This window comes from Electrona antarctica (assembly GCF_951216825.1).
Source record: "Electrona antarctica genome assembly, chromosome: 3".
In the NCBI taxonomy this organism is placed as follows: domain Eukaryota; kingdom Metazoa; phylum Chordata; class Actinopteri; order Myctophiformes; family Myctophidae; genus Electrona; species Electrona antarctica.
Window position 1 is genome coordinate 13,523,097 of NC_136808.1, and position 25,647 is coordinate 13,548,743.

Consider the following 25,647-nt stretch of genomic DNA (forward strand, 5'->3'; position numbering starts at 1 on the left):
CTACTCTAATCTATAGCATTAGGTTCACAAAGTAGGGTCCGAGGACCCTGAGAGAGTTCCAGGGGGTCTCAAGCAAATGAAGGAACAAGTTTAATTTAACTATAATTTCAACAACTAGCCTAATGGGAGAATGTATCTGCGCACAATCTAGCTCACGCGTAGGCCTATCTCGCCAACGACCAAAGGGAGTGCCTTGCCGGTCATTGACTCGGTCGAATAAAGTGGTTGTGCTCATTTTCATCAACGCCTTGCCTGTCTTATATAGGCATATAATAATAAATGGCATTTTTATAGCGCTTTTCCAAGTACAATGTACAATGGTTCAATCATTCATACATTGGGAGGCGAAGTGGCGAACAGTGAGTCAACACCAGCGTCCTCACTTCCCGCACCAATGGTGGAAGCAAACTCACACCGACCGACTCATTGGAGGCGATGTAAGGTTCAGTGTCTTGCCCAAGGACACTTCGACACGTAGGCAGGAGGAGCTGGGATTCGAACCGCCGAACCACGGATCATTGGACCACCTGCTCTACCTCCTGAGCCACAGCCATCCTTAGATCTGGTTGTCCGAAGGGCATAGTGGTCGGATATGCCCATATTTGGACAGATACAGACATCTCCATATATGGGTTTAAAAGATCACAGACAGACAGACACATGACATGGGGTTCTGTCTGATGACGGCCTCAGGACTGAAACACACTCTCCTTCTTTTACTGTGTCACTTGTATATCTATGTAACTAAATCTATTTTTACATCTTAAGAGCATCAACATTTTCTGTCAGTGTACGATTGTGCGGGCCTTTTCTGTTTGTTCTGGCTAACATATGACACTATGACAGGTGTCATAGGAATGACACTGAAGGGTTTTGTCTGCTCAACTTTACTCTATTTACGTTACGTGTGTGTGTGTGTGTGTGTGTGTGTGTGTGTGTGTGTGTGTGTGTGTGTGTGTGTGTGTGTGTGTGTGTGTGTGTTTGTGTGTGTGTGTGTGTGTGTTTGTGTGTGTGTGTGTGTGTTTGTGTGTGTGTGTGTGTGTGTGTGTGTCTGCGTGCGTGCGTGCGTGCGTGCGTGCGTGCGTGCGTGCGTGCGTGTGTGCGTGTGTACGTACGTACGTACCTGCGGGTGCCCACATGCGCATGTAACTTCTTCTATGTGCTATGCATGAAACTTCTTAGCATAACATATATTAATCATATGTAAATATTTAAATATGTGTGTGAGATAAAGACAGGCTCACATGGCCCACGTGATGCACAAAAGGATGAGAACCAAACTATTTGCATGCTGCTGTGTTGTAAAACATAGTCATTCAAATGTAGTATCTACATGTGTTGTAACAGATTAGTTAGATTGTACTGTATCTATAATGTCACACACAGCAAACATACAGACGCACCAATGCCAAGGCACAGCCTCACTTATCATTTGCTCAGAAATGTCACAATGTTATAGAATTGTATTTATCTTTAGTTTAAAATTGTATCTCATAAAAACTAGGGATGTCCCGATACACTTTTGTCGCTTCCGATCCGATCCCGTTACCTCAATTTCTGTTAGCCGATATCGATACCGAATACCGATACCAGTGTCGTGATCTCATGTTGTGTTTATAGCTATCTAGCTATATATCTCGTGTTGTGTTTATAGCAGACTCCTCACTCAAATGTGCACTTGCAGTTTGGCCAACTCCAAAGCAAACTCCACATGTCCCAACATTTTATTCACCTGCCATAGTGTCAACCCCTTACCCCTGTGTCGGATCTGTGGGTAGAATGGCATATTCACCGATACCGATATGATCCGATATGACAAATAAGGGCCGATCCGATACTTTTCCCGATACCGATACAGTATCGGGACATATCTAATAAAATCACACCCGTGTGAACTGAGTGGTGTAAGGTCTTATATAGACTGTTCAGCTGTGGTCTGACGTAATGTATGACGTAATGAAATCACACCCGTGTGAACTGGGTGACCATAGCAACCATGCTAATTTTTTGGTACGAACAGACACGTAAACTAACAAAGCCAGTTTTTGGTACGAACAGACACGTAAATTAACAAAGCCAGTTGTAGGAGTGGTTTACACCACTCAAAAAACACATTAGTTCCCCGTCGCCATTCAGCAGCTTCAAATGTGTTCCAGTTTGAATTAGCAGACATACAAGCTCACTATACGAGCTTGTAAATCAGCCATTTTTGAAATTGTTTGAATCTTCTTTAAAGTGTGAGAACTGCTGATTTAGAGGGCATTTGTAGAATCGGCCTCAGGTCTTGATGCTAATCCCAGTGCCAGTTCCTCACTGGATTGTTGTGCTGATAATGTGTTCTTGTCAAATTGGCCAATTACAGTATAGACTGCTTATTATTACCTCTGCTGATGAAGACTTCCTTGTCCAACAGGTGAGACGATGACGGAGTCCATGTTTCCAGTGCTTTGGGGCATCGAGGTGTGTTGGTTTACTGGTGGTAACACCGCCGTGCACTGATGGGGTCCCAATGGCTTCCAATCGCAGCTTCCATCCTCTGTGCAGAGCCATGAGCAGAGTGGCGTGCTGCGGTGCTGGCCCCCCTGCTTTACAACAAAACAGTGATGATGGCCTCTCTTCTTGGGGAAAAAATTTAAAAAGAAAAGAAAAATAAGTGCTTATAATACAGGCAAAAAGACAACTGGTCCGATCCAAACAGAACGCAATGAAACAGACAACGAAATGATTCACATTAATGTGGACCTATTTGTAGAACCAATATTTCAGCTGTCCTGAACCAACAGTTATGGGGAACTCACAGGTTGTGTGTGTGTGTGTGTGTGTGACGTGTGTGTGTGTGTGTGTGTGTGTGTGTGTGTGTGTGAAAGCTCTCATTGTTAACACCCACTGAGACACAAATGCACAGACAGATACACAATCATAATCACGCACGCGCACGCACGCACGCACGCACGCACGCACGCACACGCGCACGCACGCACACACACACGCACACACCTTGCACCCTGACGAATGCCCAGTCAGGAACCCAAAAGAAAGTCCATTTGAACAGAAATGTTAATGAGATGTCGAGCAGAGACTGAGATGTAGGATGATAAAGAGAAAGGAAAAGCGGAAAGAGGGAGAAGAGAAGAAGACAAAGAGACAGAGAATTAAAGAAAGGCTGCGTGACCTGCGATGCCAGCAGCCCAGCGATGTGTGCGTGTGCACATGTCCAGTTGTACTGTGTTACTGGAATGGCGCGCGCGCACGCACGCACGCACGCACGCACGCACGCACGCACGCACGCACGCACGCACGCACGCACGCACGCACGCACGCACGCACGCACGCACACGCACGCACGCACGCGCACACACACACACACACACACACACACACACACACACGCAAACTATAATCAGTTATCAGCTACAGTACCAGTATGCAGTATGCGTGCATGTGTGAGAGAGAGACAGTCTGAAAATATTCATTAACATGGTGAATTTTTTTCAGACCTCCAGTTCTAGGAAACACAGAATGGGGGACTTTCCTTTTTTTTTTTTTTTCACACAACAGCTTTAACGTATATTAATGACATAGTAAAATGTTGAAAATGAGTGGAATGCCCCTTTAAGTAAAAGCTCAAAAGTATTGGCATCAAAATTAACTTACAGTATCAAAAGTAAAAGTAATGAATGCTTCAAGTTTTCAAAGGTATAAAAATCTTTTGAAAATAGAATATCTAACTTACAATCACAATATTCTCAAATGGCCAAAATGTATATAGGGCTGAAGTGGTTAATGTACGTTTTGTAATAATAATCAAAATCTAGAAAGTAACTACATACCGTGGTTTTAATTTAATTTTAATAATAATAATTAATAATTGTTTTGGAAAATGTGGCAGACTTTTCTGCGCGACGGAGGAGACTAAAGAATAAAAAATAAAATTTTGAAAACAGAAAAATGAAAAGGCACGTTTTCGATGAATCTGTCATGGTTAAAATAGAGTTTGAAGTTACAATGGGTTTGTATAGGAAGGGTGCAGGGCAGCTAAAACGAATATCAAATATCTAAATACTGAATCAAGCAACTTGTCTGTGGTGTTCACATAAGCCATGAGTAGACAATAAAATGACCAAAACTTTTTTTGTAAGTGAAATATCACTTTAATTCAACATTCAGGAGTAAAAATAAGTTTATTTGTGTTGAATTGGCTACTTAAGTTAAGTACTTCTCATAATTCATATAACATATCTTTCATAAAATTATGTAATGTCTGAAGTGAATTCGTAGTCTCAGGAGGTAAAGTCATTATTAGGAGTGATTTATATTGAAATACATTAATTAACATTGTAAAACTGTACTTTAATAAATACATTTGGTTTATTTCCATACCATTTAAGTGGATAACAATTAAGTGGATTATTTATCGTAAGCTCTTCCTATTGATATACCAAATGTAGGCCTAAGTGGAAAGGGTACAATTTCAATTATTTCATTACATTGCGTTTACAACCTTTTCAGGAATTAAAAAATAAAATAAAATAAAACTAATAATAATAATAAAATCGTCTCTATTTTACCTCAAAATCGCTTTGGTGGAATAACTTGACCTTGATGAGACGAGATGGTGAAATGTTGCCTTGAAGCGAGGAGTAGTGGCAGCCATGAAACAAATTGAATTAGCATTTGGCGACATCTGGTGTTTTCTCTGAAGAAATACAGCCAGGGTTAACCCTCAGTCTACTACGCTAAAGCAAGGAGCAAACCACTCACAAAGAAAGAAAATGTATAGCAATAGGCTACACGAGATGGACAATCAGCTATCAATCCAGTCCTTAGCTTCCAGTCGTTCCAGACAGACAGTTGGACAGAGTACGATCACAAGGACAGACAGGCAGAGAATCCAGAACGAGTGGTGGAAAGTAACTATAAGTACATTTACTTAAGTAGCCTACTGTACAATTTTGAGGTATTTGTACTTTACTTGAGTATTTCCGATTTCCAGTACTTTTACTACATCTCACTCAGAGGCAAATATTGTACTTTTACTCCACTACAATTATTTTAAAACTTTGGTTACTATAGTTACTTTGTAGATTTAGATTATTAACAAAACATACATTAACCACTACATACATTTTGGCCATAAAGAATAGCCGATGCGACGCATGTGAGATCTGCTATTTTCAAAGGATTCGGAATGAGTACTTTTACTTTTGGTACTTTAAGTACATTTTGATGCCAATACTTTTGTACTTTTACTCAAGTACATTTCGAATTCCTGTTACTTTTACTTAACATTGTATTTCTATATTGCAGTATTGATACTTAACATTGTGAATACTTTTTCCGACCACTGTCCAGATTAGAACAACACAGAACAATCACTGGTTGTGTTCCTTGTTGGGGTATTCAGTCAGCAGGATTCCTAAACTCCTCCATCTTTTTATCAGTGCTCAGATAGTGTGATGAGTGATGACACAAAGAGAAGCACAATACTGTCCAGTCTATGCTGTATACACAAAATGACGCACACGCACAAACAAAAATAAATACTTTAAAATTATAGCACACCCACACAGCAACACAGACATTCTCTCACTCTCCCCATTTATCCAATACAGTGAATACACAACATGCACATACCGGTGATATGCATTCAGGAATATTCTGCAGAAACACTCCAAGTCATTACAGTTTTTCCACGATTGTTAACACACGTTTCTCAAAACAATAACGGCTTTCTCAAAACTGCACACACAAAACTGAAAACGTGTTTTCATTTGGTACACATGCACAGCCATATTTTCAAATGACACACACATACACATTCATTGAGTATACACACAAATAAGCATTTGCTGCACTGCACACTACCAAGCATTAATTTACAGACATTTTATGGATGAGTTCCACAGGCCTATTAGAATAAACAAATTTAATTAAACTGCATTAATAAGTCACTTTTTCACTTTTTTAAATTTTGAGTGACTTGACTTACTTGACTTATATTTTTTGGTACAGTCAGAATGGAATGCATAGAAAATATTAAAATGGAAGAGCCTATTTCGGATTCCTATCTGTATTGGTGTATAAAGAGAATCAGTACAGTACGAAACACAATCACACTGTCACGATTGGAGCTGATAATACAAGTTGTGGGATGCTCAATATAGAGGGTACACACGTGACATCGTCATCATACCCTGAAGTTATGCGGGAACTTCCCTTGGCAGGAAAAATATATATACATACATATATATATATAAATAAATTGTCATACGGCATGGTCACATGGTGAGTGGCGACGCCTTAAGCTTAAAGGTAGTGTAAGTGATTTTCATTGGTTAAAATAAGTGTTAAAAAAAAGCTCTATAGTGATATTAATAGTCAGAGTGTTCAGTAACAGGAGCCTCCATGTATCTCCAGTTATTTATTGAACAGAAAATGCATTTTCAGGTCTGGATACCAATTTTATCCAATCAGGATAGAAAACTCAGTCAGGATATTGTGGAATTGTAAGTGATGACACACAGAAATGAGCACACACAATTGGAACTGGAACACTATACAAATTAAGCTGATAAATGGCTACTTTCTCCTGATTGGCTGAAATTGTATCACTTACCTGAAAATGTATTTTGTGATTATTAAAGAGCTGGAGAGAAAGGGAGACCCCTGTTACTGAACAAACACTATAGCAATGATTAGCATCAGAATATAGTGATTCATAGTGTTTTAGAAATCATTTAAGCTTTTAACAAAAAACGTTGCTTTAACCAAACAATATCACTTACCCTACCTTTAATTTTCCACCATGTCGGTGTCGTTTGCTAACACGCTGTTATAGCTTGAAAATTGTACTATGGCATATAATATAAATTAGGGTTTAACATATCACTACTACTCTTCTATTACTGCTACTATGTAAGACCCACCCTGGATCGTATATTAACCACTTATGCAAAAATATCAGAACAATTTAAATACAAAATAAAAATAGCAAATGTGGACTTCAGGTTGGGCGTGGTTAAAAAATGGCCTCTTCTACAGGAGTGCAGCAGTCCAGCTCTCTTCTTGAGGTCAACCATTCATCCCTTGGCAGGAAAGCTTTTAGCAGCAGTTTTTACGTCTATTGACAGTATACTGTTTCATTTCAACACGCTCCTATTACCAGTGGATTTCAGCCAGTGGTCCGGGGACCACCAGTCCTTGAGGGGGTTTCAGGTGGTCCCCAGCTAAATGATGGAGAGTTGGTAACCAAATAGACCCTCTTGAGAGCGTAAAATGAAACCAAATGGTTTAAACATCTGCATTACTCAATTTATAAGAAGTGTACACACAATTTGAGAATGTCGAAGAATTGTAATTTTGATTAACATTTGTCCGTTATCTCTCCTAATGTACCAACATTAATACAGCATGGATTTGTGGACAAAATGTTATCCAACGACAACAACATATTCTAAGTTTTGGGTCTGAGAGGCAAAATCTCATCAAATGGTGGTCCGTGGCTCAAATGCCGAATAAATAATGGGCCTTGATATGACAAGAGTTGAAAGCCACTGTCCTATTGCATTGAAAACGTGTGCACCTTATGCAGGGAAGATAATAAACAACCATATAACTAATACATCCTTTTAGTTCCACATAGTTACATGTCCAGCTGCTCCTGTGTGGCCACAGCAGTGATGAGGGCCGCACCTTTCCCACTGCCCTCCTCTGATAGGACGAAAGTCACATGACACTGAGGAGCCAATGTCCTGACTGTTTCCTGGAGGACTCTGGAGAAACTGGAGGAGCAAAAAGAAGAAGTGTTTTTTAGTTTAAAGCTCTATATTCCTATAGTGATCGTTGCTATCAGCATCTGTTCGGTAACATTTCTCTACACATCTTTACAGTTCTTTTGTAAAACAGAAAATAAATGTCCACGTGCATAAAATGAGTAGCAAAGTGAGTTCAACATCGTTTAATGCAATCAGATAGGACTTTTCTGTTTGGATGTAGAGAGATGTATGGGCTGTCAAGGACAGAAAGCTGTTTTTTTGCCATTCAGTAGGCATTTCCGCATAACGCACATAGCCTCTCAAATACTCCAACTTTTAGTTATACATAATTTTTTATCACATACCCAGTTTAGAATTTTCCCTGGAAAAGGGAATCCTAGAAGGACAGAGCGGGTGATAAGCTGATAATGTTTCTCTACTATAAGGAACACCTTATTGTTTGTTGTAGAGTAGGTGCAGATCAAGTCAAACTGAACCTATAGTCCAGGCTGTCATCAACTGCAGAGAGACCCAACGTACCATTGTGCCAATTTGTCAAATATAACATTGTGGCCAAAGGCTTTCGTCAGAGTGACGATAAAACAAAATACCACAGCAGCTGATCACTCAATTAAATGCAAGCTAAAGTGCCAGTGCATTCTGAACTACCATGTGACATTACACGCTAGTCTAACCATGCCAACATAGACAGAACTCGGCTGCCAAACACAGTTGCTGTGGATGGTTTAGAAAGATTCATGAGGAGATAATGGAGTTTATCCAGGCACAAAGGAACTAAAACACAGAGCATTGTTTACAGAATGATGATGAGGCTGGCCATGTTCTCACTCAGCCAACTCCGTCCCCAGACTCCCCACACTGTCGGGGAATCTCAGTGGGACTAGCATTTAGTTTGGCCTTTCCTGATTCAGACGTCTCAGAGTAATGTAAAACAATTTATTAAAATAAAGTGTTGATCAAATTCAAATCAAAGCAATTTTCTCAGCTGAATAACTTCATCAAGTCTCATTCAAGTCTCTAGATGGGTGCTACACCAGAATGTTGCATGCGGTATTTAACATCAGCAGAGTACAAATGTTACCAATAAGAATCTGTTTGATGGAATGCCAATTACGGGTGAGCCAGAAAATAGCAGCCAGGAGAATGGGACTATAGCAGGACACTGCCAAAGACACCAAGAGCTTCCAGACAGAAAGTCAGTGCTGTGGGAACCAACACACGGGCACCGGTCACGAGGACGTCCCACATTAACATATGTGGATGTACTCAAGAAAGACGCAGGAGCGCAAAGCACCAACGATGGTTCAGATGTATGGAGAACCGGGATTACTGAAAGCTATTGTTTCTTGTTGTTGTTAGACTCACTGTGGGTGCAGCTTGTACAGTGTTCCATCAACGCCCACAGTGACGTCCAGATGGTCCAACGATCGGTTCTCTCTGATCTTATCGACCACAGCCGCCATTCCTGCCCCACACAGCTGGGCTGCACGACGAGACACAGCCCCACACACCTGTATGGCAAAATAAAAACAAATGTAATTATACTATAACATTGATTAGAAGGTAGGGTAAGTGATTGTCTTTGGTTAACATAAGTGTTAAAAAGCTCTATATTGTGATAGTACTCATTGCAATAGTAACTTAGTTAATAGTAACCAGCCTTTTATTAAACAGAAAATGCATTTTCAGGTCGGAATACCAATTTGATCCAATCAGGATAGAGAACGCAGTCAGGATACAGAATAAACAAGTGGAATTGTAAGTGATGACAAAGAAATGAGCAGACAAAATTGGAACTGGAACACTATCAAAAATTAAGCTAATAAATGGCTAGTCTCTCCTGATTGGCTGACATTAGGTCACCTACCTGAAAATGTATCTTCTGTTTATTAAAGAGCTGGAGAGACAGAGAGACCCCTGTTATAGAAATTATTACTATCAGAATATCGTACTTCACTTACCCTCATTTAAGATGATTACAGTGATGATTATATGACAGTTTTTGATTGATTGATTGATTGATAGATATGTTTATTTTGAATATAAAGCATTCTTTTAAACAAATATAAGCAAATAATTCATAATAACAACAGTAGCAATTTTTTTTATAGTAACATTTTGATTAAAAGGATCATGGAAAATATTGTCACACTGGTTAGCATAAATTAATGAATCCTACTTCTTTGACTATGATACTGTCATCACAAGTGCTGTCCAGTCCCAGTTTTTGCAGGATGGATCTGACCTGATGTAGAGCCAGGTGGTCACTAGAGGGAGACAGAAATATAATTACTTTATAGACACACACACAGATACAGTACTGCTGGTAGCGGGACAGGCTTAAAGAGCAGCTGAAATAGCTTTTTGTTATGAAACATAAATGTTTAAAAATGTTTGTTTAGCCACATAAAGCTGCTTCTGCGATTGTTGAATCTGAATTATACAGAGTAGCACTGCCCTCTGGTGTCTAGCATAGGTGAGGAATCATAGCTCTAATTGAAAAAGGGATTGACGTGTGCCTGTCAATCACATTAATTATAGAAGTAATTAAGATCAGACTCTTTTGGCAGAAAAATACACAAAACGTTTGGGATATGCTCTTAAAGTGTAAAAAAAACGACAACTCAATTTCCATTTCACCGGTTTTAACATAACCACAACAGAACAACTCAGAATGTCCAATTCTCCATGGTCACTGCTGTCAAAAAAACACTAAAAGCTCGTCTCTTACCTCTCGATTTGCGACAGGTACTTTGTGTGGAATATCCCAGGTGTTTTCAAAGGCTCGGTGACGTGTCCTCTGAACAGTAAGCCCCTCCTGGTCAGATCTAAAAGGACCTGCCGGACCACCTCTCCTAGATACAGACCACTGGTCAGCTTCTCAAACCTGCACACACGCACACACGCACACACACACACACACACACAATTAATTATCATACAAATAATTGTGATTAACGTTTTAATTTAGTTTAGTTTTTTTTATTTAGTTTTTTGGCATATTGAACATTGGAAAATGTGAATACAAATATAATTTCCGTTTGCTTTCTAGGCTTCATATTCAAAAATTGCACAGGGCAGATATGACAACATAACTTAAACATATACCGACATATTTAATCATTTTATACTATCTGATCTACAAGCTTGTGTTCATGTTTTGTTTTTCCTAGAGCATGGTAAATACCTAGCCTTGGATCTGGGAGGAACCAATTTCAGAGATTCGAAGTGGTTCTGTACAACAAGATCTACCCCATACCACTGGAGATCATTTTTTGTCCCTCCCTAACATTTCAGTCTAGTTTTTATTTGTTGACAAAATTGTCAGTGTATTACTATTTAGTCATAGTTTTGGTCATCATGGCTTAGTTTTTCATTTAGTTTTGGTCAGTAAAAAAGGTAGTCGACGAACATTTGTAGTCGACAGAATCAACACTGTTTCACGGTATACTATACAGCTCCAGCGAGACTCTATCTCTGTGGGTCCCAAACCTTTTAGCCCGTGACCCAAAAGAGAAATTTCAAGCTCACAACACATCGCTTTGCACCGCGTTGTGAGCTTGTACATCGGCTCTTTTCACTAGTGTGTTTTCCAATTTATTATTATTGTTATTTCTTCATGAAATGACTGAAAGAAATCATTGAATTTGTTTTTAATTCATGGAAAATGTAGCTTTTCTTGGGAATGTTTTTTTGAAAATGTTTTTAAATAATAATAATAATAATAATAATAATTAAAACTTTAATTAAAACTTTAAGAAAAAAATTAAAATGTATAGGAAACCAAAAATAAAGGGACCCATAAAAATGTGTCCGCGACCCACAAATGGGTCCCGACCCACTGTTTGGGAACCAGTGCTCTAACAGTTAGAGTTAGTTAGTTAGAGTCTAACTAACCTCTGTTTGTACTGTGTGATGATGTCATACTGGGTGATGATGTCACTAACCTCTGTTTGCCGTGGTTGAACGACTGCTGGTCCACCTGGCTGTCGTACTGGGTGATGATGTCACCAAGGCAGCCGTCCTCTCCCAGACTCCCCCACTCTGTGTTGACACACATCCTCTGCTTCCCCTTCTCTCCCTCTGTACAGCCTTCCTTCTGAGAGCACAATGCAATATCCCTTTTTAATGTTATTTGGTGGGGGCTTTAGTTGACATTATTTGACAGGTATACAGTGGAGAGAGACAGAATAGAGAGAGAAAAGAGAGAGAGAGAGAAAAAGAGAGAGGGGGAGTGACAAGCAGCGATTGTCTCGGCCGGCACGTAATCGAACCAGAATAGAATAGTCTGTCAGGCTGCAGGCAGAGATGATTAGAGCTTGTGTGGTGAATGTGTGTGAAACTGTGAATGTACGTAATTGATATGGTTAAAACAAACCTGAGTTTGACCTAAACGCATAATAGAGTGTGTGTGAATAACAACTTTGTCTAGTAAAATACCTTCTCCTCTCCTCCTTCCATCCTCTCCTCTCCCTCCGGCTTTCTGCCAACCTTCTCAATGTTCCTCAGCTCCTCCATGTAACAAACATTACTGCCCGTGCCTGTGGAACACAACACTGCAGTCACATTCTGGAGAAGAGCCACGTTGTTGCTAGTTTACTATGCAGATATTTAGATTCATTTTTCCTTGACCACATATATTTTTTTGAGTGGTGTAAACCACTCCTACAACTGGCTTTGTTAGTCTGTCTGTGCAGAAAAATGAGCATGGTTGCTACGGTCACCCAGTTCATCCGGGTGTGATTTCATTACGTCAGACATTACGTCAGACCACAGCTGATCAGTCTATATAAGACCTTACACCACTCAGTTCACACGGGTGTAGCCCCTCCTATACACAGGTTTAATGTTTGTCTTTAGTTCAATGTTTGTTTTGTAAATGCATTGACAATGAAGGGAAAATGTACGTCATAATGTGTCATTTACGTCATATTGTCTCTTTATTGTTAATGGCGTTTAATGTTTGTGTTTGCACCGTTTGTTTTACATCACCATTACATCACCTAATCAACACGAGTTAGACTTTAATATATTAGCGCCCCTCACTTCACACGGGTGTGATTTTTTAACCTTTATTTAACCAGTAAAAAAAACATATTGAGACGGAAGCGTCTTTGCAAGCCTGAACTGGCCAAGAGAGGAGGCAAATAAGAGGTCAATTACTTAACAAATAGGCTACAGGAAAATAACAATGATAGACATGTACTGTAACATCCGTAAGAATGTCATTTAGAACGCACATTGTTTAGAAAAGAGGTTCGATGTTTACCTGGTATCCTAGTTTCTTTGAAGCACTACATTGTTTTCTTTGCACACTTTGTGACTATAGTTACCAACCTTGCTGTTTGTTGACTCTGGTGCATGCTGTCTCTGATTAGCACTTGTTAAATTGCTTTTTATGCTTACCAGCTATAAGTCCAATCTCACACTGTGGGTCTTCATAGGCACAACTCATCATGGTTCCAACTGTGTCATTTACAACCGCAACGATGTCCAAGTCAAACTCCTGTTGGAGAAAAGCATGCACGCACGCATGCAGACTATCAAGTCCAATTCCTAGATGACAGTATGGTGAGGCAGCATCTGAATAAATAAGCCTTGTACTTGGCTGCACTCATCATCTCCATGGTGTTGGGAGTGTTGTGTGTGACTTACATTGCGTCTCTTGATGGCGTCTCTCAGCATGTCCACCACATCGTGACCTTCACAGTCTGTGGCCTTGAAGCCTTTCGTCCAGCTCACTAACGTTCCCTGCAGAGCAAACAATGAACATTAATTTAACCATTAATCATTTTTAGAAGAACATTAGACAATGTTCACAATTTCCTTCAAATAAGTTACAGTACAGTTACAGAGTATGTTCTCTGTGTTCTGCCAGTGCTAATATGTGTGTTCAATCAAGAACAGATTTATTTAATAACATAATGACCATTAAGACAGTCATGCATGTCCCACCAACCAAAGACAATTGGATGGACATTACTGGGGAAATATAAGTCATGGAAAAACTAACATTCCTACTCAGACTACTTAAGAGGATAAGTTTCACAAAAAGTGGGAAAAGTGGGCTCTCTTCCTCCAGCCCATGGTCAATGTATGAGGAATTCAAATATGAATCTGTAATATCTGAAAAATGCCTTTCTTGTAATGTTTTTGTTTTTTGTGTGTTTTGTACAGTTTTTTCTTTCTGTCTTCTTGTGTCTGTCCTTGAAATCCTTTCTTTAAAAAAAAAAAGAAAGTCATGCATGCAAATTAATATTGCTGCATACCTTTACCATTTGCCTCTGCCAATATACATTGTAAGGAAACTGAAGATACAAGAAACAAGCTAAACCTAAAACTAATTGCACTCAAACTCCACACACTTTACTCTAACATATAACAGGAGCTTGTGACTCTGTACCGAGTCAATGGCTTGCTGCTGACAGGGGAAGGAGAAGGTGAAACCCAGAGGAAGACGAGCATTCTTCATCCCCATGTAGTCCAGGAAGTCACTGATACACTGGACTATGTGATCAAACAACTAGAGAGGGAGAGGGGGGAGGGAGGAACAAAACAATTGTCAATGAACCAATTTAATTTTATCATTAAGGTTAAACTCCTAATACCTAAAATAAATAATAATTTACTCTAATGTTATCAGTTCACAAAATAATACTTAATGTTAATTCAATTGGGTGCGCGCTTGCCGTAGAACTTGCACTAGCCTCGTACACCTTAAAGGTGTATGCAAAGGCTAAACTTATGTCATTTAGATAGCATTTTATTTAGACATACTGTAGCACACATGGTGTATACTCATAGTTTCATGATTGTACAGATGTTCTACTGTTAGATGGATGTTAGATTCTTAGCTTGCTTATGATCCTTGATGACTATTTCTATGTATTTGATGTAATACCATGTGTTGTTCTAAAAGTGTCTGCTAAATGTCTAAATTGTAAATTGCATAAAGTCCATAAAAAGTCCATAAAATCTATTCTAATTCTAATTAAGTCTATTTAACTCATTTTGGGCGGGAACCCCTTTTGGTGTTAGCATTATGTTATGATTTAGCTATTGAAAAATAGCAGATCTACAAGCTCATAGCGCGCCACCGAGTGGCGCGCTACGAGCTTGTAGATCTGCTATTTTTGAAAAATCGAAGAACGACTGACTAAATTGTAAATAAAGTCCATAAAATCTATTCTAATTCTAATTAAGTCCATTTAATTCCACCTCCTCTCCTGTGCCCTGCATGATCTCCAGTGGTATGGGGTAGATCTTGTTGTAGAGTTGTACAGAACCACTTCCACGAATCTTCACCAACAGAACTCTGAAATTGGTTCCTCCCAGATCCAAGGCTAGGTATTTACCATGCTCTAGGAAAAACAAAACATGAACCAACCTCCTCAGAGCACAGCTGATTTTATCCATCCCATAATGTTACGAACAGAGTGAAAATATCATCTCATAGTTTTCCCCTCACAACAAGAAGCTCTCACTTACAGTGACATTAGCAGCTGTATTTAGTTTGTTCCTAAATAAACCTAGTTCATTTCATTGGCAGGCAGAAGCCCTGCACCTCCAAATTTCAACTTTGTATCATTTAATGCTCTACTTCGTCATACAAGAGTGTTGAGCAAAAGTACAATGCCCGAAGACAGGCAGTGTAGCAAAAATAAAGCATAGGCCAATATAGAATACTACGGAGCCCCTGAATGGCCATGCATTCAAAAAAAAATTATCTTGTCCGTACAAGATAATATCTCGTCCGTACAAGATAATATCATGTACGGACAAGATAATATCTTGTACGGACGAGATATTATCTTATCATGATATTATCTTGTACGTACAATATCTTATCTTGTATGTACAAGATATTATCTTGTAAGGACAAGATAATATCTTGTACGTACAAGATAATTATTATCTTGTACGGACAAGATAATATCTTGTACGGACAAGATTAAATCTTGTACGGACAAGATAACATCTTGTACGGACAAGATCAAATCTTGTACGGACAAGATAATATCTTGTACGGACGAGATATTAACTTGTACGGACAAGATATTATCTATTCCAAATGTTTTGCTACACCACCTATCCTAGGGCATAGGATCACACTGCAGCACGTTGTGAGCTTGTAGATTGTTATTTCTGTCACGTACCGGTACACATTAGGCTGCAACTACGTTTGGTGAATAATGAGTTATGTTACATATTTCGTGTAATGTTATACATGTTTTGGAAAATATCATCTCAAAATATGAGTGACTGACACAGATAGAGATACAGAGACACCTCCCTGTCAATATTGCCAAGACAGTCTGTTTATTTTTGGACCACAATTCTTATATGAGACGATTTTAAGATGACCTAATGCTGTTCTCCATAGAGAAGAGTTTTTTCTTTTTGTTGTCTTAAATATTTTTTCAAAACATTTACAAAAAAAGCAACAAAAAACTAATCATTCATTGAAAACAAAACTCAATGAAAAAAAGAAAAATTAAAGAAATTCCATAAACAAATGTTTAAGAGATCTACAAGCTCATAACGCGGTGCGAAGCGGCACGTTGTGAGGCTCTAACCTGTGCCATCGGGGGTCCGGAACACAAACGACGGCAGCATCTTTAAGGCCGAGGGGGAGGGGTCGTTACTCTTTAAGCCCGCCTCTAACCCCACCCTCATGCTGGCCTTGACCAATCCGAGCTGCTCTGGGGACAGTTTGAAGGAGGACAGCGTCTTGTCCACCTGAAGTTACAAAATGGTATAAAAACACAACAAGCCAATGGTATTAGTGCAGCAGAGTGGCCCACAGCCTCAGCCAGATGACTTCCCATCCATAGGGATATATTTGGTCTAGTGGTTAAGATATCGGACTTTCACGCAAGAGACCCAAGTTCGAATCCCGGGTGTTACATTAGCATACACCTTAAACATCATCAGTACTATTAGCATAGACTTAAGAATAGTCAGTGCAATTTGCATATAAAAAAAATAAATCTTTCAAATAAACCTCTGGTCTGATATGAGATTTTAGCATAAATCCAATAAATTACCAGATATATCAGTTATTTTATCCATCTATAAATGCACAGAATCTCTTTGAGCGAGTATGTGTTTCCCCCACTTATCTTGATGAACGTCTGACCGATCGTCCCACAATTTATCTGTCCCTTCTATGCCCATATATGGAGATCCCTGCAGGACTGTCCCGTGAGATGTGGGACGGGTGGTCAGCCCACTCAACACAATAGTGGTGGTCCCCAGGTTGCTCTTAGTCAGGATGGTGGTCCCTGGGTCAAAATCAGTTGAACCCCCCCCCCCCCCCCCCCCCCACTCTATAGTGCATGAAATCCACAGCCAGCTAGCCATGCTGTCTCTGTGACGCCAGTCTCTAACCTGCTGTCTCTGTGATGCCAGTCTCTAACCTGCTGTCTCTGTGACGCCAGTCTCTAACCTGCTGTCTCTGTGACGCCAGTCTCTAACCTGCTGTCTCTGTGACGCCAGTCTCTAACCTGCTGTCTCTGTGACGCCAGTCTCTAACCTGCTGTCTCTGTGATGCCAGTCTAGTCTCTAACCTGCTGTCTCTGTGATGCCAGTCTAGTCTCTAACCTGCTGTCTCTGTGATGCCAGTCTAGTCTCTAACCTGTTGTCTATGTGATGCCAGTCTCTAACCTGCTGTCTCTGTGATGCCAGTCTCTAACCTGCTGTCTCTGTGATACCAGTCTCTAACCTGCTGTCTCTGTGACGCCAGTCTCTAATCTGCTGTCTCTGTGACGCCAGTCTCTAACCTGCTGTCTCTGTGATGCCAGTCTAGTCTCTAACCTGCTGTCTCTGTGATGCCAGTCTAGTCTCTAACCTGTTGTCTCTGTGACGCCAGTCTCTGACCTGTTGTCTCTGTGACACCAGTCTCTAACCTGTTGTCTCTGTGACGCCAGTCTCTAACCTGCTGTCTCTGTGGTGCCAGTCTCTAACCTGCTCTCTCTGTGGTGCCAGTCTCTAACCTGCTGTCTCTGTGTTGCCAGTCTAGTCTCTAACCTGTTGTCTCTGTGACGCCAGTCTCTAACCTGCTGTCTCTGTGACACCAGTCTCTAACCTGTTGTCTCTGTGACGCCAGTCTCTAACCTGCTGTCTCTGTGATGCCAGTCTAGTCTCTAACCTGCTGTCTCTGTGATGCCAGTCTAGTCTCTAACCTGCTGTCTCTGTGATGCCAGTCTAGTCTCTAACCTGCTGTCTCTGTGATGCCAGTCTAGTCTCTAACCTGCTGTCTCTGTGACACCAGTCTCTAACCTGTTGTCTCTGTGACGCCAGTCTCTAACCTGCTGTCTCTGTGATGCCAGTCTAGTCTCTAACCTGCTGTCTCTGTGATGCCAGTCTAGTCTCTAACCTGCTGTCTCTGTGATGCCAGTCTAGTCTCTAACCTGTTGTCTCTGTGACGCCAGTCTAGTCTCTAACCTGCTGTATCTGTGATGCCAGTCTAGTCTCTAACCTGTTGTCTCTGTGACGCCAGTCTAGTCTCTAACCTGTTGTCTCTGTTACGCCAGTCTAGTCTCTAACCTGTTGTCTCTGTGACGCCAGTCTAGTCTCTAACCTGTTGTCTCTGTGACGCCAGTCTAGTCTCTAACCTGCTGTCTCTGTGATGCCAGTCTAGTCTCTAACCTGTTGTCTCTGTGACGCCAGTCTAGTCTCTAACCTGTTGTCTCTGTGATGCCAGTCTCTAACCTGCTGTCTCTGTGACGCCAGTCTCTAACCTGCTGTCTCTGTGATGCCAGTCTCTAACCTGTTGTCTCTGTGACGCCAGTCTCTAACTTGCTGTCTCTGTGACGCCAGTCTAGTCTCTAACCTGCTGTCTCTGTGATGCCAGTCTAGTCTCTAACCTGCTGTCTCTGTGATGCCAGTCTAGTCTCTAACCTGCTGTCTCTGTGATGCCAGTATCTAACCTGTTGTCTCTGTGACGCCAGTCTAGTCTCTAACCTGCTGTCTCTGTGATGCCAGTCTAGTCTCTAACCTGTTGTCTCTGTGACGCCAGTCTAGTCTCTAACCTGTTGTCTCTGTGATGCCAGTCTCTAACCTGCTGTCTCTGTGACGCCAGTCTCTAACCTGCTGTTTCTGTGATGCCAGTCTCTAACCTGCTGTCTCTGTGACGCCAGTCTCTAACTTGCTGTCTCTGTGATGCCAGTCTAGTCTCTAACCTGCTGTCTCTGTGATGCCAGTCTAGTCTCTAACCTGCTGTCTCTGTGATGCCAGTCTAGTCTCTAACCTGCTGTCTCTGTGTTGCCAGTCTAGTCTCTAACCTGTTGTCTCTGTGACACCAGTCTCTAACCTGTTGTCTCTGTGACGCCAGTCTCTAACCTGCTGTCTCTGTGTTGCCAGTCTAGTCTCTAACCTGCTGTCTCTGTGACGCCAGTCTCTAACCTGCTGTCTCTGTGACGCCAGTCTCTAACCTGTTGTCTCTGTGACGCCAGTCTAGTCTCTAACCTGCTGTCTCTGTGACGCCAGTCTCTAACCTGCTGTCTCTGTGACGCCAGTCTAGTCTCTAACCTGCTGTCTCTGTGACGCCAGTCTCTAACCTGCTGTCTCTGTGACGCCAGTCTCTAACCTGTTGTCTCTGTGACGCCAGTCTCTAACCTGTTGTCTCTGTGACGCCAGTCTCTAACCTGTTGTCTCTGTGACGCCAGTCTCTAACCTGCTGTCTCTGTGACGCCAGTCTCTAACCTGTTGTCTCTGTGACGCCAGTCTCTAACCTGCTGTCTCTGTGACGCCAGTCTCTAACCTGTTGTCTCTGTGACACCAGTCTCTAACCTGCTGTCTCTGTGGTGCCAGTCTCTAACCTGCTGTCTCTGTGGTGCCAGTCTCTAACCTGCTGTCTCTGTGGTGCCAGTCTCTAACCTGCTGTCTCTGTGGTGCCAGTCTCTAACCTGTTGTCTCTGTGACGCCAGTCTCTAACCTGCTGTCTCTGTGGTGCCAGTCTCTAACCTGTTGTCTCTGTGACGCCAGTCTCTAACCTGCTGTCTCTGTGGTGCCAGTCTCTAACCTGTTGTCTCTGTGACGCCAGTCTCTAACCTGCTGTCTCTGTGGTGCCAGTCTCTAACCTGTTGTCTCTGTGACGCCAGTCTCTAACCTGCTGTCTCTGTGGTGCCAGTCTCTAACCTGTTGTCTCTGTGACGCCAGTCTCTAACCTGTTGTCTCTGTGACGCCAGTCTCTAACCTGTTGTCTCTGTGACGCCAGTCTCTAACCTGTTGTCTCTGTGACGCCAGTCTCTGGGCCACAGCCGTGACCACAGCAGCTCCCTTGCTGCTGCCGCTCTCTGACAGAACGAACCGAACGTGACAGTCAGGAACCAGCCGGCGCACCACCTTGTGGAGACGTTTAGCATACCTGAAATTATTTATTATTACACATTAGTACAATTTTTATCACCATATTATACAGTATAACGTCCAGTATTATACAGTATATTATACAGTATAACGTCCAGTATTACTAACTTAATGCATGTTCTCTCATATTGTAATATATTGTAAAAAAATGCTCTGAATTTCTAAAATGCAAGTCAAAGCTAGCCAAGCGCTTCGACAGTGTTCGCCAAGCTCGTTTGAACAACCTAAATACCCAACGAATCAAGCTAAGAAACAGTGTAACTGCCATGATCAAATCAGCTAAAAGTAACTTCATCAATGATAAAGCACAGGAAAACAAAAACAATCCTCGTGAGCTCTGGAAGCTACTAAACAATCAACTAGGCAGCGGTCAGAAACTAAAAACCAGGTTTTCAAACATAAACATCAAATCGGACAACACTCTCATCACTGACAACCTTGATATGGCCAACTACTTGAATATCTTCTTTACAAACATAGCAACAACTCTGGTTAACAAACTGCCCCCCCACTCTGGGCTCTTTGGTGTAGAGCACATTACAACCTTCTACAGAAACCTAGGTGTTTGTAAAGACGATTTTAAACTAGTTATGGTAACAACTGATGAGGTAATTAAGAAACTGAGTGCCCTCCAACCCCACAAGGCCACAGGCCATGACAATATTCCCTCCAAATTTCTCAGAGACTCAGCCATCTCTATAGCTCCAATCATCACCCACATAGTAAACCTCTCCATCAAACAGGGACAGGTCCCCCAAGATTTCAAACTGGCCAAAGTAACCCCCTTGCACAAGAAAGGGAGTAAATTAGACCCCGTCAACTACCGCCCTATTTCTATTCTTAGCTCCATCTCGAAAGTGATGGAAAAAATAGTCTATGAACAGGTTGAAAAGTATCTTGCCACTAATAAATTAATGTACGAGTTCCAATCTGGCTTCAGAACGTCCCACTCCACTGACACATGCCTTCTCTATTTGAACGACATGACTTCAGCTTGTGACTGCAACTTGTTCCTGTTCGCAGATGACTCGGCACTGCTAGTCTCGGACAGGAACAAACTGCAGGTTGAAAAGGCCATCAGCTCTGAACTCGGTAGAATCTGCACCTGGCTCGCTGATAACAAACTATCTTTACACCTGGGAAAAACTGAATCCATTCTCTTTGGCTCTAATAGTAATCTCAGCAAGGCAAATGGCTTCTTGGTTAGAGTGGGTGACAATGTTATCACACGTAAAGATGAAATTACCTACCTAGGTTCCATCCTGGAGGCTAATCTTTCCGGTGATAAAATGGCCACCAACGTAATCAAAAAGGTCAACCATAGAACAAGATTCCTTTACAGGATCTCCTCACTGGTCAACAAAAACACCTTGAAGACCTTAACAGGAGCCCTTGTACAGGGATTCTTTGACTATGCATGCACCTCCTGGTACCACAGCACCTCAAAGGCCCTTAAAACCAGGCTCCAGACTTCCCAAAACAAACTGGTCAGGCTCCTACTTGACCTCGCCCCCCGAACCCACCTCACCCCTGCCCACTTCGACAGGCTGGAATGGCTTAGGGTCGACGACAGAGTACAGCATCTTGCAATGGGTCTGGTCCACAAGATTCGATACACCACCAAGATACCCATGTACCTGTCTAGATACTTCCTTAATGTTAACGAAGTCCACACCCACAACACCAGAGGGAGTGCAACGAACCATGTACAACCCAGATTCGGCACAAACAAGGGACTAAATTCTTTTCGCTCCTATGCCACCAAAATGTGGAACGCCCTACCAACTGTCATTAAGACATGCGAATCCCTTGACTCCTTCAAAACCGCTCTCAAAGGGCACCTACGGACGGCTGCAATTCGAAACTGGCCCCTGTAAAATCGGAATCCCTCAAACACGAACGCAAGGACAACACAAGAGACGGTCGCGGCCACACAGCCAACTCAAGGTATGGCCACTGAGCCGACTTGGGGACCCAACGCAAGGACAACACAAGAGACGGTCACGGCCACACAGCCAACTCAAGGTACGGCCGCGGAGCCGACTTGGGGACCCAACACAAGGACAACACAAGAGACGGTCACGGCCACACAGCCAACTCAAGGTACGGCCACGGAGCCGACTTGGGGACCCAACGCAGCTCCTCCAAGGAAAACAAACAAATTAACGGAGCTGAACGTGAATCCCCTTTTTTCCCTCACTGTATATGTTTCTTTTCCCTTTTTACCTCCTTTATGATGAATTCCTGTTCTGTCTATAGAAGTGTCTATTTGTACGTCTCTAAATGTTTTGATGATTTGAACATGGTGGACCCTATTGGAAACAAGTGTAATGCTTAATTGGGTCGTCCACTCACAGTTAACAGCCTTTGTATTGAGTTTGTGCTTGAAATGTACTGTAATTCTGCAAACTGTTAATAAATTCTTCAATCAATCAATCAATCAATCAATCAATCAATTTCATTGAAGAGGTAGCTACGATAGGGGAAATGTATGATTCGATTTGTCGCCATTTCCATCCATGTTTGCGTTCACGCCTATTAGGCGTAAGATTCTGGTACTTATTGTACTTATTGTTAAACATCAGTTTAAAATCAAGGCCCTGACCTCATTCTCTTTACTCTGATCCATACGTCATGCGTTGACCTCTTTGTGAGAGTTCTGATGCATGTGAGGTGTTTCTGTGAAGACCACCTACTGCGGAAGTGTCCTGTAGACGGTTCCGTCCACCCCCACTGTGATCCTCAAGGTCTTCAGCTTTCTGTTCTGTCTGACCCGAGTCAAAATGGCCGCCAGCCCAGCGGCGACTAGATTTGAGGACCTGAAGGAGACTACCGTGCAGACGTGCTGCACCGCCACGCAGTCGTCGGACGATGGCGTCAAATCGAGGTCCAGAAGAATATCTCTGGTGTTTCTGAGCCCATCTTTATACCTGAGAAAGACAAACGCATAAGACAGATAGATGGCCTACAGTACAATTCATGATTGATATGATATAGTACTTTATTGTCAGTTCACACTGAAATCTGTCTTGCAACCCAGCAGCCATGTATGCAGCAGAACACTTACACACATTTGACAGTGCAAAGAACCAAAACAAGATTACATACATAAGGACATGCAGACAAGAGAAATGTCCACCGCCCAGATTAGCCCTGGCCAAACCCCTGATAAACCGCAAAGTCGATTGGTGGACAAAGGACCTCTTTAGTCTGACCTTATTGTATGCTGGGACACCTGGCCATGGGCCCTATCTTCGCTAGTGCCTTACCCCTTGGCCTTAACCCTAAACTTTTCTTTAGGGACAAACTTTGCCATTTTCTACTATTTTGAAAACATTTTGAAATTGTGCAAATAGCCGATCTACATCGACACGTTGTGAGCTTGTAGATTGGCTATTTGAACTATTCAAAAATGTTTTTCAAAGTAGGCAAAAAAGGCAAATAATTTAGGCATAAGGGGTAAGGCATTGGCGAACATAGGGCCCCATATCTCCTTCCTGAAGGTAGGTAGGTAGGAATTTATATTCTCCTATAGACAGACAGACAGACAGACAGACAGACAGACAGACAGACAGATACTGTATATAAATCTTACTGTTCCACAGCTGCTATGTGTGTGTTGGTTATTTTCCCCTTTGTTCTCAGAGCGTCAGAAACATATCCATCAAACAGCAGTCCTAGTTTGGCCATCTTCAGCACAACCAGCCTGACCAGCTCCCCCATATACAGGCCACTGACAAGCTTCTCAAAGCTACAGAAACCAGAGAAACGGACAGGAATACAAAACGACAGTTACTTTATATATTGTGTTGCAAAAAAATGAATTTGTGATATTATTTGGCAGTGAAATGCTATACTAGTATGCAAGTCATAGAGCATAGGGGTGTAACGATAAGTAACAATCGAAAAATCGACTTTTTATTTCAAGAATCGAAGTACAGTATATGGAAATGTAAACAGCTACATTGACTTTGTATCGTATCATATCGTTTTGCAATGCAAATAATCGATTGTATCAATACTAAGTACCTGTTTTTTCCATTCAATATCGCTACACTTGGTCTATCGATAAATGTGTGGATTCTCTGTGTTCATACATATATATGTATTTGCCAGAGAATCAATGTTTACTTATTTATATCCATATTCAAACATTTTCCCTTAAAAAATGGCACTATCCACATGTTTCACACTTTTTCTTTGCTAAATAGTTAGTTACTGTATTGATTTTAAATTGTTGAATCGTGTCATATTGCCATAATGAACCAACATCGTCCATGTATCGTAACGTCAACCATATATCGTGATACGTGTCGTGTCACGCTGTTAAATTGAGTGATAAATGAAACACTACAGTTGTTTCCCAGGGTTCCTGGAGGCTGCGTCGATCTCCCTGTCGAACTCTGTGATGTAATCGTTCAGCGCCCCGTCGTCTCCGAACGCCCCCCACTCTGTGTTCACACACATCCTGCCCTCGTCCCCCTCCACCAGCTCAATGTGACGGAGCTCCTCCATGTAGCACGCATTGGTACCCGTACCTAAAGACAAACAAATGATAAATGGTGCATTTATATATAGCGCCAGGGACGTGCAGAGAGTGTTAGAGAGGCAGGGGCTGAATCCCGTAAGAGGGCACTTTTGGACAAAAACATCTGCTATTTTCGGGCCGCAACCCAGCACTCTTTATCTACTGGAAAATGCGGTGTACGACATGGATTCCGAAACAAATTAGTTCAATGCAAAATGTTGCGTTCAAGTTCAGGAGACTTAAGAAAAAGGCAATCCTCTTGAATGCTGCCTAAAGGGGCATTTGCATTTCTTTCACCGTATATAGTAAATGCATTCGTGGTCTGGAGACTGTGGAGAGGGCAGTTGTTTTACAGATGGGTAAAAGGGCAGGGGCTGAAGCCCCCTTTGATGTCTATATGTGCATGTCTCTGTATAGCGCTTTCATTCAAATCGCTTTATAGAGATTTTGCATTACATTCACCCATTCATTCACACACACACACACACACATTCATACACCGATGGCGGAGGAAACCATGCAAGGCACCAATCTGCACATCAGGAGCAATTAGGGGTTCAGACATAGTCAAACGCACGCACGCACGCACGCACGCACGCACGCACGCACGCACGCACGCACGCATCACTATAAATGTTGTAAAAAAATACATATTTAGCCCCATGTTCGAATGCCCCCGCCCCCCTTGTCAAAAATAGCTAAAATCGCTAAAACGAAAGAAAGCAGCAAATGAAAAAGAAAATAACACTCATCTTTTACTTTTTCTAATAACAACCTAAAACATGAACCTTGGTTGAAAAAAACTAAAGTTGTCCTTTAAGTATTTTCAATTTACAATAGTTTTAGTTCTACTCCACTACATCTCAGATGAAAATATTGTACGTTTACTCCACTACATTTATTTGAAAACTTTAGTTACTACTGTAGTTACTTTGATTATTACAAAACATACATTACCACTTCAGCCCTATA

General features: G+C 41.6%; 1 protein-coding gene across 1 annotated transcript in view; it reads right to left on the reverse strand.

Annotated features, from left to right (window-relative positions):
• Positions 1-7,642: 7,642 nt before the first annotated feature.
• Positions 7,643-25,647, reverse strand: part of LOC306919653 (hexokinase HKDC1-like) — a gene marked incomplete at both ends in the record, with an annotated part of 24,634 nt that continues 6,629 nt past the window's right edge. The window contains 15 exons of the mRNA XM_079496209.1: positions 7,643-7,781; positions 9,141-9,286; positions 9,955-10,042; positions 10,507-10,662; positions 11,723-11,874; positions 12,267-12,316; positions 13,182-13,281; positions 13,431-13,526; positions 14,179-14,298; positions 14,994-15,136; positions 16,352-16,514; positions 20,004-20,145; positions 22,844-23,077; positions 23,743-23,898; positions 24,502-24,685. Of these exons, the coding sequence (XP_079352335.1) occupies positions 7,643-7,781; positions 9,141-9,286; positions 9,955-10,042; positions 10,507-10,662; positions 11,723-11,874; positions 12,267-12,316; positions 13,182-13,281; positions 13,431-13,526; positions 14,179-14,298; positions 14,994-15,136; positions 16,352-16,514; positions 20,004-20,145; positions 22,844-23,077; positions 23,743-23,898; positions 24,502-24,685 (2,069 nt within the window). The remainder of the gene's footprint in view (positions 7,782-9,140; positions 9,287-9,954; positions 10,043-10,506; positions 10,663-11,722; positions 11,875-12,266; positions 12,317-13,181; positions 13,282-13,430; positions 13,527-14,178; positions 14,299-14,993; positions 15,137-16,351; positions 16,515-20,003; positions 20,146-22,843; positions 23,078-23,742; positions 23,899-24,501; positions 24,686-25,647) is intronic.